The 14,291-nt window shown below is 42.0% G+C and overlaps 1 protein-coding gene across 4 annotated transcripts in view; it reads right to left on the bottom strand.

Moving 5' to 3' along the window:
• Window positions 1-14,291, bottom strand: part of ANO8 (anoctamin 8) — a 110,030-nt gene that overhangs the window by 63,044 nt on the left and 32,695 nt on the right. The window contains exon 1 of one of the 4 annotated variants that reach the window (XM_056518230.1): window positions 10,159-10,264. The exons of 2 other annotated variants lie outside the window; for them this stretch is intronic. In XM_056518230.1, coding sequence (XP_056374205.1) covers window positions 10,159-10,213 — 55 coding nt within the window. In that variant the 5' untranslated portion in view covers window positions 10,214-10,264. Of the gene's footprint in view, window positions 1-6,235; window positions 6,280-10,158; window positions 10,265-14,291 lie in introns of those variants that run through there. One more of the 4 variants, XM_056518231.1, reaches the window with a different exon arrangement.

The raw sequence follows: 14,291 nt of genomic DNA, 5'->3' as shown, positions 1-14,291 counted from the left end.
GGTCACCAGCAGAGCTATAGGCTATATCAGGGCATGCTGGGCGTTGCAGTTACTAACTACAATGCCAACATTGCCCTGGTACAGACTATGCAGCTGGCCCAAACCTAAAACTCATGTTGTACCATATTAATATTTTTAAATCGAACATTTTCAGAAGGCTTGTCACCCCTTACTCATAAAATGGCACTGTGTGGTGGCTGTGGCAGCCTGGAGCTCTGCCACACTGTTCTCTGGCAAACAGCAGCCTGGGGGAGGCGGCGCCTCTCTCTGGTAGAAAACGAGGGGGGCTTTTCAGCATAAAATGTGTGTCAAAAAACTCTGTTTATACACGACTATATATATATATATATATATATATATATATATATATATATATATATATAAAATGTATGTATTTATTTTTTGCACACTTGTTGTTAGCCTGAGATACTTTCAGGAAACGATAACACAGAAACTTCATCTATCGCTCTTGCTCAAAGTCACTGACAAGGATGCTGCTTCCTGCTGCAAGATCTCTTCAGACAGCATTGCAAGTTAGAGGACCAAAGCCCATCACAATAGGTTAGCCATTTCTGGTTGACAGCCACTATTTGCTGACAAGAAACTTCCCATAATGCCCTACATGGATGTGTGGCTGAGTCAATGAAAGTGTTGTTGGCATGAGGATGCCCAGCATACAAAGAGCTAACACATTGTCACTGGGTTCAAGCATTTCTACCGTTGCCTGGCAAGGACACAGCTGTCTACTTCATGTGACAACTGGTATTCAACGGTGATAAACCACATGTACCGAATACAAGTACAAATCAAAGACATGTTTGCTTAAAATGCTTTTAACAGATAGGAATCCTATATGATTTAATGGAAACATAATATGATGTATAGTGTTTTAGGATAGTAATACCATTATGTTCCAGATGAGGTAAAACTGGTTAGGAGACAAAACTGCCCTCAGGTTCATTTAAATCTGCAACATTGTTTTCTCAAGGCGGTGTCTGGTTTACGCACAGGGTTTTGTAGCAGGTTTTTTTTTTTTTTAGCCAAAGCCAAAAGTGGGTCCAGCAGGAAGAAGAGGTATACGTTCTTCCTTTTGGCTTTGGCTCAAAAAAATTGAATTAACTCCTCTTATTAGGCTGGCTTCAAATAAAATATATTTTTTAATCTTTGCCTGTTTTGGTTATATGTAAATAATACAGTCAGTATGAAGTGTATCAGTTACCTAGTAATTGCTTACATGTGATCTCCGAAACATGAAACAAAAAGTACCAATCTGAAAAATATAGCCACTCGAAAAGTGATAATGTTAAAAAGGGTTTTATTTTTATGTATTGTGGTTGCTGTAATACATACAATATCAATAAAAAAAAATATATAAATAAATAAAACGACAAAAAAAAAAAAAAAAAAAATAGAGGTTCCACTACAAGAGAAAAGAAAGGTGGCACCTCATGCTCTACACAGCCACATAAAACATCATAATGTAAATGAATACCCAGGTCCACATAACAAATTTGTTACATGCTGCATTAGTAATCCCTCATTATCATCCAAAAAAGGCCAGGGATAGGCTAATACATACCAATAGTGCACTGGTGCATGGGAATGATGCCACCCCAGCATGCATTTCGGGCGCTGCTTTCATCAGGGGGTGAATTCATAAGACACTTGCATGTCAAAATAACTGCTAATGTTCATGACACACGGTATTGGAGATAAATCAATTCATCATGGTTTTGGCCATAACATGTAAACCCATCTGGGTCTTTTATTATTCAACGGGGGGCAGAGAATGGCTACACAAAATGTTTCTCCCTAGAGGATCCATCTAGCCAGTTCATTACATTTGTATATTGTTATATTTTCCTTGAGGTGATGCTGATGTAGGGAAACCCATGTTTCCTAGCAGACTACAGCTGATTATTGGGGGTCCAAGCAGAAGGGTACAATGCGATCAGGTAAATGGCACTTTGTTCTGCAGAAAACGGCTAAAACAGGAGTGCTGGGATATAGATACTAATACGTTTTTTTTTTTTTTTTTTAAACACATACCGATGTTTATATTTTCTATAAAAAAGCCCTGAATTACAGTTCTGTCTGGAAAAGGGGCATTATCAATTAGCAATATGATCCTATGTCCATATAAATGTATTTGTGGAAGCCTTACTGTGATTCCCTTTAATCATAGAAGCAGAACAACAAAAATGACAGCAGTGCCAGATCTGTCACATGATCCAATGGATCCCAGTGATTGTAATGGCGACTGTTGGATTTTCACAATCTGTCTGTCAACGTCTTGGAAATACCTGTACTAGTTCATGGCAAGTATACAAACTAATGACCTGCAGAATAAGGTCAAACTATGGAATAGGATATTATTAAAAAATATAACCGTTGTAGGCCAGATCTTAAATGGTTGGCTGCAGTCATTTCAATAAATTGGTTGGAGCTACATTTAACTATATGGTTTAATTCAGAAGTGACCAGGGATAAAGGGTCTTAAAAGGAGTTCTGCAACCATAGACAACTTATCCCCTATCCACAGGATAGGGGATAAGGGTCTGATCACCGGGGGTCCGACTGCTGGGGGGACACGGCACTGCGCGGTTAATGCTTGTGTCGTCGACCTCACTCAGAGTTTGACAGACACACCCCCTCCATTCCATTCAGCTCTATGGGAGAAGCGATGAAGGGTCTGATCGTCGGGAGTCTCTCCCGTATGGGGACCCGACACTGCGTGGCTAATGCTTGTGTCGTCGACCTCACTAAGGTTGACAGACACGCCCCCTCCATTCAGCTCTATGGGAGAGGCGGGGATGCAGGAATGCTGCATCTCCGCCTCTTCTATAGAGATACATGGAGAGGGTGTATCATCCATAGCATCCTGCACGGGGAGAGCCGCGGCAGAGCAGGGGCCCGTACGGAGGGTCGTGAGGACTCCCAGTGTTCGGACTCCTCGCGATCAGACACTTATCCTCTATCCTGCAGATAGGGGATAAGTTGTATAGAGGCTGCAGTACTCCTTTAAATGGATTTTTTTTGTCTGCAGCCTGGAATAAGAGGGTTATATTGAAACCTATGATCCCTACGGTGCTTGCATTTCCCTTTGGTTTATGTTCAGTGTGACTATGCTAGGAATGCAATGAGTAAAAGCAGATTAAAAAAGAATTAACTAAAAAAAAAAAAAAAAAAAAATGATGGACTTCTAATGAGTTTGTACAATTCACTAGTTGTATGGAACCATGATATGGCCTTAAGAAAAAAGGGTGGGAAATAATGACATTCACCTCCTCTGGCAGAATATCCGAGAAAACAACACCTATTAAAACATCCTTTCAAAATAGTTTTACAGACTTCTAAAAACTGGAAATGGCCCCAGTGGAGTCTCTTTACTTATTCCGAGCTGATTTTTCTAGGTTCATTTTCTTTCCTGCACTCTCACCCGAATGGTGCTCCTCCAGATATAGGTCCCAATAGGAGTGGGATTTGGGAACTGAATTTGCAATGAATGGATGAAATCCTATAGAATGTATATGGTGCAGTCAGGTTACATGAAAACATATCCTGATGTATCCATATGTTTTTCAGGACATGTTTGGACAGGGGCTCCCGCTTTTACATATGAGGGCCTGCCATAAAAGTTAAAACGGGAGGCTATAAAAAAGCTTCGGTATGTTTGTTGTTTTTTTTATTATTTTTATACTAATGCAGCAGACCACAGTGTTATGTCCCTCAGGGGCATGGGAAGCCTGGCAGAATGAAGTAAGGACCCGCAGTAAGAATAAAGGGTACAAACTACATGTAACATTGAATCGGGGAGATTTATCAAAACCTGTGTAGCGGAAGAGTGGTGCAGTTGCCCATAGCAACCAATCAGATCAATACTTTCATTTTTCAGAGGCCTTGTTAAAAAATGAAAGAAGCGATGTGATTGGTTGCTATGGCCAACTGCACCACTTTTCCTCTGTACAGGTTGTGACAAATCTCCCCCAATGTATCTATATCCTGCTACAGTTTAGCATGCTTGTGTTGCAAATGATTTTAGATGGAGGGACTTATTGTAAATACATTGGATTTACAATGCTGACAGTATATGAAGCCATTAGGAAAGCTTTCTGACTGGAAATCTCTTAATCTCACACAGATGCACTGGAATGAAGAATACATTTTCAGGACGACAACTCAGCACAAAACACATTGATAGAATCCTTATTCCTATAGCAGAAATGGCAAATGCAGCATCACTGATATCCATGTGAGACCAGAACCCCATACAGAACACAAACTAGTTCCATCTTACTATACCCTATGTGCTGTATACATAGTATGCAATGGGTTATACATTTTAGTAATAATGAATATCCATTTCTAGGCAAGTACTTCTCCATTACTGTATCTGAGAAACATAAAACCTTACATTCTTAGAAAGCAGACCCCTGATTCTAAGGAAACCTGTGATTTTACTTTTTTGTGCCTTGTGTCTCTCAATTCATTTCAAGTGCTGTTTTTTTCTGAAAAACACTGCATAAAAATACTGCAGCCCCTCCACACGGGAACAGGCATCAACAGCGGCTATCCACTTTGGACAATCGCAACTTGTTAGAAAGTTCCTTTACAAAAAAAGTTGATCATAAAGTGCCCCCCCTGCTGGCACCTCCAGCCATCATCTGTAAACTATGAGGAAGCCCAGTGTTTATTATCCCTACAGCACCACCACAGGGGAAATTATGCATTACACAATGCTCATTCATTGGTCATCTACAGCAAGAGAAGCTTTTGCAACCATTCCCTAATTCTCCGCCAATTCATGAAATCTTTTAAATATATCGACCCCCCTGCTGATAAATTCCCCATTGCAGTCAATAGCAGCTGGAAAAGATGCTTTTTGCGGCATTTTTTAATGTAGTTTTTCCCCAGGTTCACATGCCCCAATTCAGTTACTGCTCCAGTGTCCTCTACCTGGCCTTACCCAACAACATCATCACTGGCCTAAGGGTTCTCTTCCATGCTTCAGGTTGTCATAACTCTTTAAGCATTAGAAGACTCTTATTTTTTGCAAAAATGTACAACCATAGTCCTTGCTTGCCCCATGAATGGTTACCTAATCCCACAATATGAAAACTCTTGGAATGGGCCTGGAGATGAGGAGGGGTTAACAGACGAATTCCCATATAGTGTATGACAAAACTAACATGAGAAGCTTGTTATCATTGTGGTAGTCTGGGGTGAAGGATGCAATGGGGTGTTGCGAGTGGTAGTGATGTAGGGTGCTGGTATTAACCCTTTGTTGTCGTGACACCAGGGTGCAGGTTCCTCAATGCAATAGTCCTACCACCACCCATCCCACAGACAATAGGGAGGAATAAAGGAATGTCCATAGCAGAAGTTGAAGTAAACCAGGAATAACTTTACTGCATATTTTCTGCAACTGGAGATAACAGACAGACAGTCTCTTGTAAGAGGACCGTGGTACAGGCTCCTCACAGGTTTGCTGGGACTTTTGAGTTGAATGAGCTTGGACTTTGCTAGTCACTGTGCTACTGAATTTAGGGGTAATTTGAGTTCAGTAGTCACACAGGATTTGTAGGTTTTGAGCTGGATTAACTCACGTTTTGTGGCTGCTAAAGAATAGGCTTCAGGCCTAGCTTGAATTGATGAATGAGATATTAGATTGTTGTGCTTTTTCTGATAGTCTGGAACTAAGAGCAGGAGCTAAGAGAGCGAATCTAGTGGCAGCAGCCCCTTATATATACTAAAAGGGCGGGACAAAGCTCATTGGTTCTGCAAACCTGTCAGTCCTGACCCAAAGAACTATGGGTATGTCACATGACCCAAAGTTCCTTGAACCATACATAGCATGACATTATTTAAAAGGCACATGACCTCTAAGGTCCTATACAAAGGTTTACTATAATTAAATATATAAATATATACAACAATACACATTAATGAGGCAACTAGGGGTTAGCCCTCCAGGAGAGCCCTACTAGCATGGAGGGACTCTGGCTGAGGGGACTTTAGACAGAGGGACAGGACCGTGTCCTGTACCGGGACACCACATCATCATACACAGCCATTCCCCATACAGGTAAAAAAAACAAATAATATCTATATAATCTATATTTATAATGTGAGTACAGCATTAGCATCATAAGGCATACTCCTAGGTAAACACTGCAGTGTGGCAGCTGCCTGTGGGAATGCTGTTTGTCTACGATAAATTCACGTCCTGATATACCTGCATAACAAGCTTAGCATTTCTTTGCATGAGGTGAATGGACCAGATCCCTGAACCCGATTGGACAGATATGAATTGTGCATCTTTATTAGATCATGAGTTGGTCCTCTGTACTATGAATCGTTCCATTCATGCTGCTGGGAGGAGTCTCAGTAACTGCAGTACAATGTGTTTGCTATCCTTCTGACAAAGTCACACAGAACAGCACCAGACTTAACCAATGCTGTGCCACAGACGGCAGAGCTATGCAAACAGCATTCTACAAAACCGTCTCGAAGTGCAAAAACCAGCTGATCCTCGTACAGTACAAAGCAGACGGCTAAGGCAACCTCAACAGCAAATTGTGATCGATAATTGTTATTTTACCACAAAACCTCAGCATAGTAAACCTGCCAAGGGAGATTAAAAAAATCATAATGACATCTCCAATAAAATATACTGCTCAAAAAAATATAAAGGGAACACAAACAACACATTGTTACTCCAAGTCAATCACACTTCTGTGAAATCACACTGTCCACTCAGGAAGCAACACTGATTGACAATCATTTTCACATGCTGTTGTGAAAATGGATCAGACAACAGGTGGAAATGACAGGCAATTAGCAAGACACCCACAATAAAGGAGTGGTTCTGCATGTGGTGACCACAGACCACGTCTCAGTTCCTATTCTTCCTGGCTGATGTTTTGGACACTTTTGAATGCTGGCGGTGCTTTCACTCTAGTGGTAGCATGAGACGGAGTCTACAACCCACACAAGTGGCTCAGGTAGAGCAGCTCATCCAGGATGGCACATCAATGCGAGCTGTGGCAAGAAGGTTTGCTGTGTCTGTCAGCGTAGTGTCCAGAGCATGAAGGCGCTACAAGGAGACAGGACAGTACATCAGGAGACGTGAAGGAGGTTGTAGGAGGGCAACAAACCAGCAGCCGGATCGCTACCTCTGCCTTTGTGCAAGGAGGAGCACTGCCAGAGCCGTGCAAAATGACCTCCAGCAGGCCATAAATGTGCATGTGTCCACTCAAACGGTCAGAAACAGACTCCATGAGGGTGGTATGAGGGCCTGACGTCCACAGGTGGGGGTTGTGCTTACAGACCAACACCGTGCAGGAGGTTTGGCATTTGCCAGAGAACACCAAGATTGGCAAATTAGTCACTGGCGCCCTGTGCTCTTCACAGATGAAAGCAGGTTCACACTGAGCACATGTGACAGAGTCTGGAGACGCGTGGAGAACGTTCTGCTGGCTGCAACATCCTCCAGCATGACCAGTTTGGCGGTGGGTCAGTAATGGTGTGGGTGGCATTTCTTTGGGGGGCCGCACAGCCCTCCATGTGTTTGCCAGAGGTAGCCTGACTGCCATTAGGTACCGAGATGAGATCCTCAGACCCCTTGTGAGACCATATGCTTGTGCGGTTGGCCCTGGGTTCCTCCTAATGCAAGACAATGCTAGACCTCATTTGGCTGGAGTGTGTCAGCAGTTCCTGCAAGAGGAAGGCATTGATACTATGGACTGGCCTGCCCGTTCCCCAGACCTGAATCCGACTGAGCACATCTGGGACACCATGTCTCGCTCCATCCACCAATACCACGTTGCACCACAGACTGTCCAGGAGTTGGTGGATGCTTTAGCCCAGGTATGGGAGGACATTACTCAGGAGACCGCCACCTCATCAGGAGCATGCCCAGGCGTTGTAGGGAGGTCATACGGGCATGTGGGGGCCACACACACTACTGAGCCTCAGTTTGACTTTTTTTAAGGACATTACATCAAAGTTGGATCAGCCTGTAGTGTGGTTTTCCACTTTGATTTTGAGTATGACTCCATATCCAGACCTCCATGGGTTGATAAATTTGATTTCCATTGATAATCTTTGTGTGATTTTGTTGCCAGCACAGATCATTCATATCTAGGATGTGTTATCTTAGTGTTCCCTTTATTTTTTTGAGCAGTGTATATGCAGGTTAGTGGAGGAAATCAGATACAGCTATACCCAGCTTCGTATAGGTATTATAGGCAAACCAGAATGGTTGTGCATTACTAAACAACTGCCACATACTGTATTTATATTATCTATCTAAGGTCATGTTCCCACGTGCCATATTTTGCTGCGTATTTGCTGCTGCATATTTTTTTTCCCATTGAAGTTCAATGGGAAAGAAAATACGCAGCAGCAAATACGCAGCAAAATACGGCACGTGGGAACGTGCCCTAAATCTGTGTTCACATGTTCAGGTTTTTCATTGAAATGATTGATTACAAAGTGAGGAATGGTTTTAAGGTGGATCTGATACATACTTTTAACACACAAAATGTATGCCCCATAGTCTAGCAGTGGTTAGTGTCCCCATGCTAAACCTTTTCATGCAATCTTGTGTCTTTATTTTCTTTAAAAAATAAAAATTTAAAAAAAGCATGCTTTTTCCTTTAGTGTCAGGGAGGCGTGGCCAGGGTTTCCACTGTGTCACACTGCTTTAATTGACACACAGGGCTTGTCTGTCAACAGCAGCCGTGTGTCTATTTCTCACCCATGCACCGTCAATTGGGGTGAAGAACTGTCATTAGAGGCTGGGAGTGAGCTCTCTGCCTCTAGGGATTGTGACCTATGCACAGATATGGAAATTTATCAAAACCTGTGCAGTTTAAGGGTGGAGATTGCAACCAATCAGATTGCTTCTTTAAAAAAAAAAAATAATAATCTGAAAATCAGTTTCTAAGGGCAACTGCCCCACTTTTCCTCTAAACAGGTTTTGATAAATCTCCTCAAATGTGTCCGACAGGCTCAAAGATTCAATCCTCATTGGTGGCACACGGCTGGGCAAAACACACAGGGCTGCCATCCTCAGGTCAGCCCTGTGTCGTAATCAAACCGGCTTGACGTAGGAGGGGGCACAATGGACATCTGACCACGCCTCTTTGACATTGTAGGAGATAGCTTAAACATTATTTTTTAAGATAATTAAGACACAAGATTGAATAAAAAAAGGTATGTTTGGCATCTGGACACTAACCCCTGTTGGGCTATAGGGGTAGTTTTATGTGGTGAATGTGACAGATTCCTTTTTATTAACAGAAGACTTATCTTTCCTTTATAGGTTTTCTCCATCCATCATCTGTTCCTAGCTTTATATGGTCCCCGACAGCTTGTCTCTGCCCCACCAGCCTAGATTGATAGATCTCCTCTATACTAAGACAGGAAGAGATCTATCAATCAAGGCTGGTGGGGAGAAGACATCAGGAACTGCCCACATGACTTATGGTTCAGGCAGCATGAAAGTGATGGCAAGTAGTTTATTCATCTGTGTATTTGTTTATGAGAACCACAGTGTGATAATAAAAGAATACTTATGTCTATGATCTGTTTTTCCCTTATCCAGGACCCTTAACATGCAGCAATTTCCTAGTGAATGCCTGACTTGTGGAATTTTGCAATGGATGACAACCTAAGTAAACACTGCATGATCTGCAACAAAGCATCAATTTCTAGAACAAATAATGTGAAATGATAATAGATAAATGTAGAGATCAGGGTGACAGATCCCATTGATGAACACTACTGTCTGGAGAGGCAGAATAAAGGTAGAGAGAGACTTTGCATTTGCTGTCCCTTTAACCACTGAACTACAAAGACAATCTAATAAAAAAGAGGTGTTTATACAATATACACTGTGCACATATAGCACGTGGTGAAATATGATCACGGGAAAATATTTATGCTTTCAAGTCAAATATATAACCTCCAGGCCCGTACAAGGAACACTTTCATCTTTAAGTTTCATTTAACGCTAAAATATTTTATCTCAACTTACTTTCTCATTTTTGCACTGCCGCCGAGAATAAATCAATCTTTTCTTTCACCCGTAGTCCTATGCTGCTCATCATCATCATGCAGACCCATCCCCTCCTCCAGAGCCCCTTAACTCACCTTGGTTCCTCGGATTAAGGTCACACAGACTGTCGTTCTTCCTCCACTGCATCATGCAGGCCCCGGCTCTGACAGAAATCTGCCACACGCAGATTACCAATCTCCCTTGTTCCCAACAAAAACTGCACGTCTAAGCTCATATCCTACTAGGTCATAAATTGGGTCACAGTCGTTCGAAGCAAATAATCCAGACACTGTCTATTTTAACAAGTAGATGTAGTATTAGAAAGTTTCCATAAAATGCATGGGGTTAAAATGTGATATACACTGCTTAAAAAAATAAAGGGAACATTTAAACAACACAATGTAACTCCAAGTCAATGACACTTCTGTGAAATCACACTGTCCACTCAGGAAGCAACACTGATTGACAATCAATTTCACATGCTGTTGTGCAAATGGAACAGACAACAGGTGGAAATTATAGGCAAATAGCAAGACACCCCCAATAAAGGAGTGATTCTGCAGGTGGTGACCACAGACCACTTCTCAGTTACTATGCTTCCTGGCTTATGTTTTGGTAACTTTTGAATGCTGGCGGTGCTTTCACTCTAGTGGTAGCATGAGACGGAGTCTACAACCCACACAAGTGGCTCAGGTAGTGCAGCTCATCCAGGATGGCACATCAATGCGAGCTGTGAAAAGGTTTGCTGTGTCTGTCAGTGTAGAGTCCAGAGCATGGAGGTGTTACCAGGAGACAGGCCAGTACATCAGGAGACGTGGAGGAGGCCGTAGGAGGGCAACAACCATTTGGCATTTGCCAGAGAACGTGTAACCGAATATTGGTGGCGATATATTGATGATATCCTGTTAGTGTGGCAGGGACCGGTCATTGAACTACAAGACCTAATTACTAGGCTTAATCAAAATGACTTAAATATTAAATTAACCACCAATATAGGTACTACATCTACTGAATTCCTTGATGTTAAGATCATAAGAGATGACAACGGTTTCCTTTCCACTGACCTTTTTAGAAAAAGCACTTCTGCCAACACTATACTTCATGCAAAATCCGAACACCCACGACACCTAGTGAATAACATTCCAACTGGACAATATCTTCGGGCACGACGTATTTGTTCCAATACCTTGGACTTCGAGAAACAAGCTGAAGATCTTCAGGTACGTTTTAAAGAGAGAGGCTATAATGACAATTGTTTGACTAAAGCATACCATAGAGCCAAAAAGAGTGATCGCAATACTCTTTTACAGGTTAAAAGACGTACCACCAAACAGGATTCCGATACCGTTAGATTCATCACAACATACCACTCACGGACCCAAGATATGAACACAGCAATTGCAAAATACTGGCCCTTACTTACGACAGACCAGGTACTTCCGGGATGCCTTCCCAAAAATCCTTCTGTTACTTTTAGAAGGTCGAAAAATATTAAAGATTCTTTGGTTCGTAGTTACCATCAGGGACCTAATAAATCTCATCTTTTTGGATCAAAAGGCCCCAAATGGGGCAGTTTCAATTGCGGGCAGTGTGTTGCATGCGCAAACATAGAAAAGAATACTACCTTTGAAAATGCCAGTGGAATGAAGTCTTACAAAATTACTCATCATATTAACTGTGCAACCAAGGGTGTAGTATACTATGCCAAGTGCCCATGCAACAAAATTTATATCGGTATGACAACACGCGAACTCCGCAGACGCGTGAGGGAACATGTTTTGGACATAAAAGCAGGGAAGGATGGACCAGATCCATTCTATCAGAAGTCTTTGGCAAGACATTTTAAGAAGTACCATGGCAGTGATTCATCTCTTTTACAGGTTCGGGGCATTGATCGGGTCTATGCTGGCCCTCGTGGCGGCAATTGGAAAACTCTTCTCGCTCAAAAAGAATGTAAATGGATCGAAATTTTGGGAACAAAAACTCCGGCTGGATTGAACGAGATCAACAGTTTTGCCTCTTATTTGTAAGTATAATCTATTTCTCTGTGGTTATTTTCATTATCTCCTACATTGCTATCACTACATCACTATCACTCTTCCTCCAACATCACTATATGTCACGATTTTCTCCATATGTCATTATCTCTCTTTTTGTGTTCATTCTTTCTTCTCCCACATTATGGTCATTTATTTTTGGCCCCTTCCCTTCACAATTTTTAGTCCTCTCGTATCCTTCTTCCCCCCTCCCCCTTCCCCTCCCCCATTCCTTCCCTTCTTTCCCTCCCCCCCCCCCCTTCCTCTTCTCTCCCCTTTTCCCTCCCCCTTCCCCCCTCCCCCCTTTTCCCCTTTTCCCCCCTTTCCCCCAAACCCACCCCTCCCCCCCCCCCTTTTTCCCTCATGGTTCGCACATATACATACCTCCTGCACCTGTTCATCTATTCCTATTATTGTTTTCTCCATCTCTTATGTGGTTTTTTTCTATGTTATGTGTATTCAATTCACTCAAATATTCTTATCTATGTTGTTCTCGCTGTTTGTAATTATGATATTCTCCTTTTTTCATTGTTGTAATTTTTTCTCTCTTTTTTTTATCCAATTATTGTTTATTTATGTAGGGTCTACAATACATCTTGCTCATCATTCTATCAATATGGCGGGAGACTCCCCTTTTCCTTCCTTTTCTCTCCTCCTTTCCCATGTTCCCCATCCTTATGTACTATTTGATATATCTTTAATGTATTTTTGTTGCTATTACCAGTAGTGTTGTCCAATTAACTATCTGTGGATGGTTCATGTATGTATTTTCATACAATATTGATTTGTCTTTCTTAAATTATGTTTAAAGCTATATGGGGGGCCCCCCACTTTATCATGTATGTTTATTCATGTGTTTTTTATAGCCATTATTTTTGGCTATTATATTACCATCCTCTTTTATTGATGTACAATTCATATATTACATACATTTCATTTATCATGCCCTCCTCTAATTATCCTTATATCTTATCACTTGGCAATACTAATGCATTTATTTTTTTCCATACTTACCACAATTATTTATTTAATTCATCACTTCCATTTATTCACCTTCCCAGCGTCACATCCCATGGCATTTTTGTACACTCAGGTCCATCTCATCACATTATCCCCATTCACACCCCTCTTCATTTCCCCTCCCCCCCCCTCCTCTCCCTCTCCTTTTCCCCCCTATATACACATATATATAAATTTTTTTTCCTGCCCTTTCACTATTTTTGCACCAATATGTTTATTTTCACGTGTACACACAGATCCTTACACAATTCATGCATCACATATATCCTACATGGTTGATTTAATTTAGATCCTATTGTTTCCCCTCATTAACTATTACCCTTTATACATCTTTTTCATTCCCTTCAATTTATTATCGGCAGTCAGCCATTTTAGTGAGGCCACAGGCATCCTCTGCCTCTAGGGACCGGGCCCGGCGCACATGCGCCACACTATAGCACACGGCCATGTTTGTGTGGCCTGCGCCATTAGTTCCATCCCTGCGCGTCTCTGGCTCCCTATATGGGAGTTGAGCCAGCATACATGCGCAGTAGTGTACCCCAGGCGTGGACGGCTTACACGGCCCTCCTCTCGCGAGATCTCGGTCTCATTCACATGAGCCGATCCGCTCACGTGACCTGACGCCATTTCCGGTTTACATCACCCAGTGTCCCGCAACAGGTGCGTTCCTCACTCCTCATTGGCATACATATCCTACTTATAGCGAGACTATCCTAGTCCACCTCACTCCTTGACAAAGCCGCTTCCGGCGAAACGCGTCGGAGTTGTGGAGGTGGATTGGGGTGAGTCCTGAGCCAGTTTTATACTAGACCGTTTCTTCCCTACATATTATTCCTTGTTGCTAGTCACCACCTAAACTTGCTGCTATCTATCTGCTGCTATCTGCACTATTGCTGCCCACTGCCTGTTGGTTGTTATTGCTTACTATTAGCACTATACCGTGTTACCCAGGTATTATTATTTTCCCTTCTTTAGGCTGCATGTTCAAGTCCTTGTCCACTTTAGTTGCACCGTTAATTAATTAATTTTTAATTTTTAAATCTTTTCACTTGTTGCAACTCACTTGAGTGTCATGTTTTATTCATTTACCTTTTGTTTTGGTTATTAATCCACAATTTTATCACATATAATTGGTTGCCCTCACCGGCCATTGCGTGGTAATTCATTTCCAC

Source organism: Hyla sarda, chromosome 1 (genome assembly GCF_029499605.1).
Source record: "Hyla sarda isolate aHylSar1 chromosome 1, aHylSar1.hap1, whole genome shotgun sequence".
In the NCBI taxonomy this organism is placed as follows: domain Eukaryota; kingdom Metazoa; phylum Chordata; class Amphibia; order Anura; family Hylidae; genus Hyla; species Hyla sarda.
Note: the sequence above shows the minus strand (reverse complement) of the source record. Positions and strands in the feature narration are given on the sequence as shown.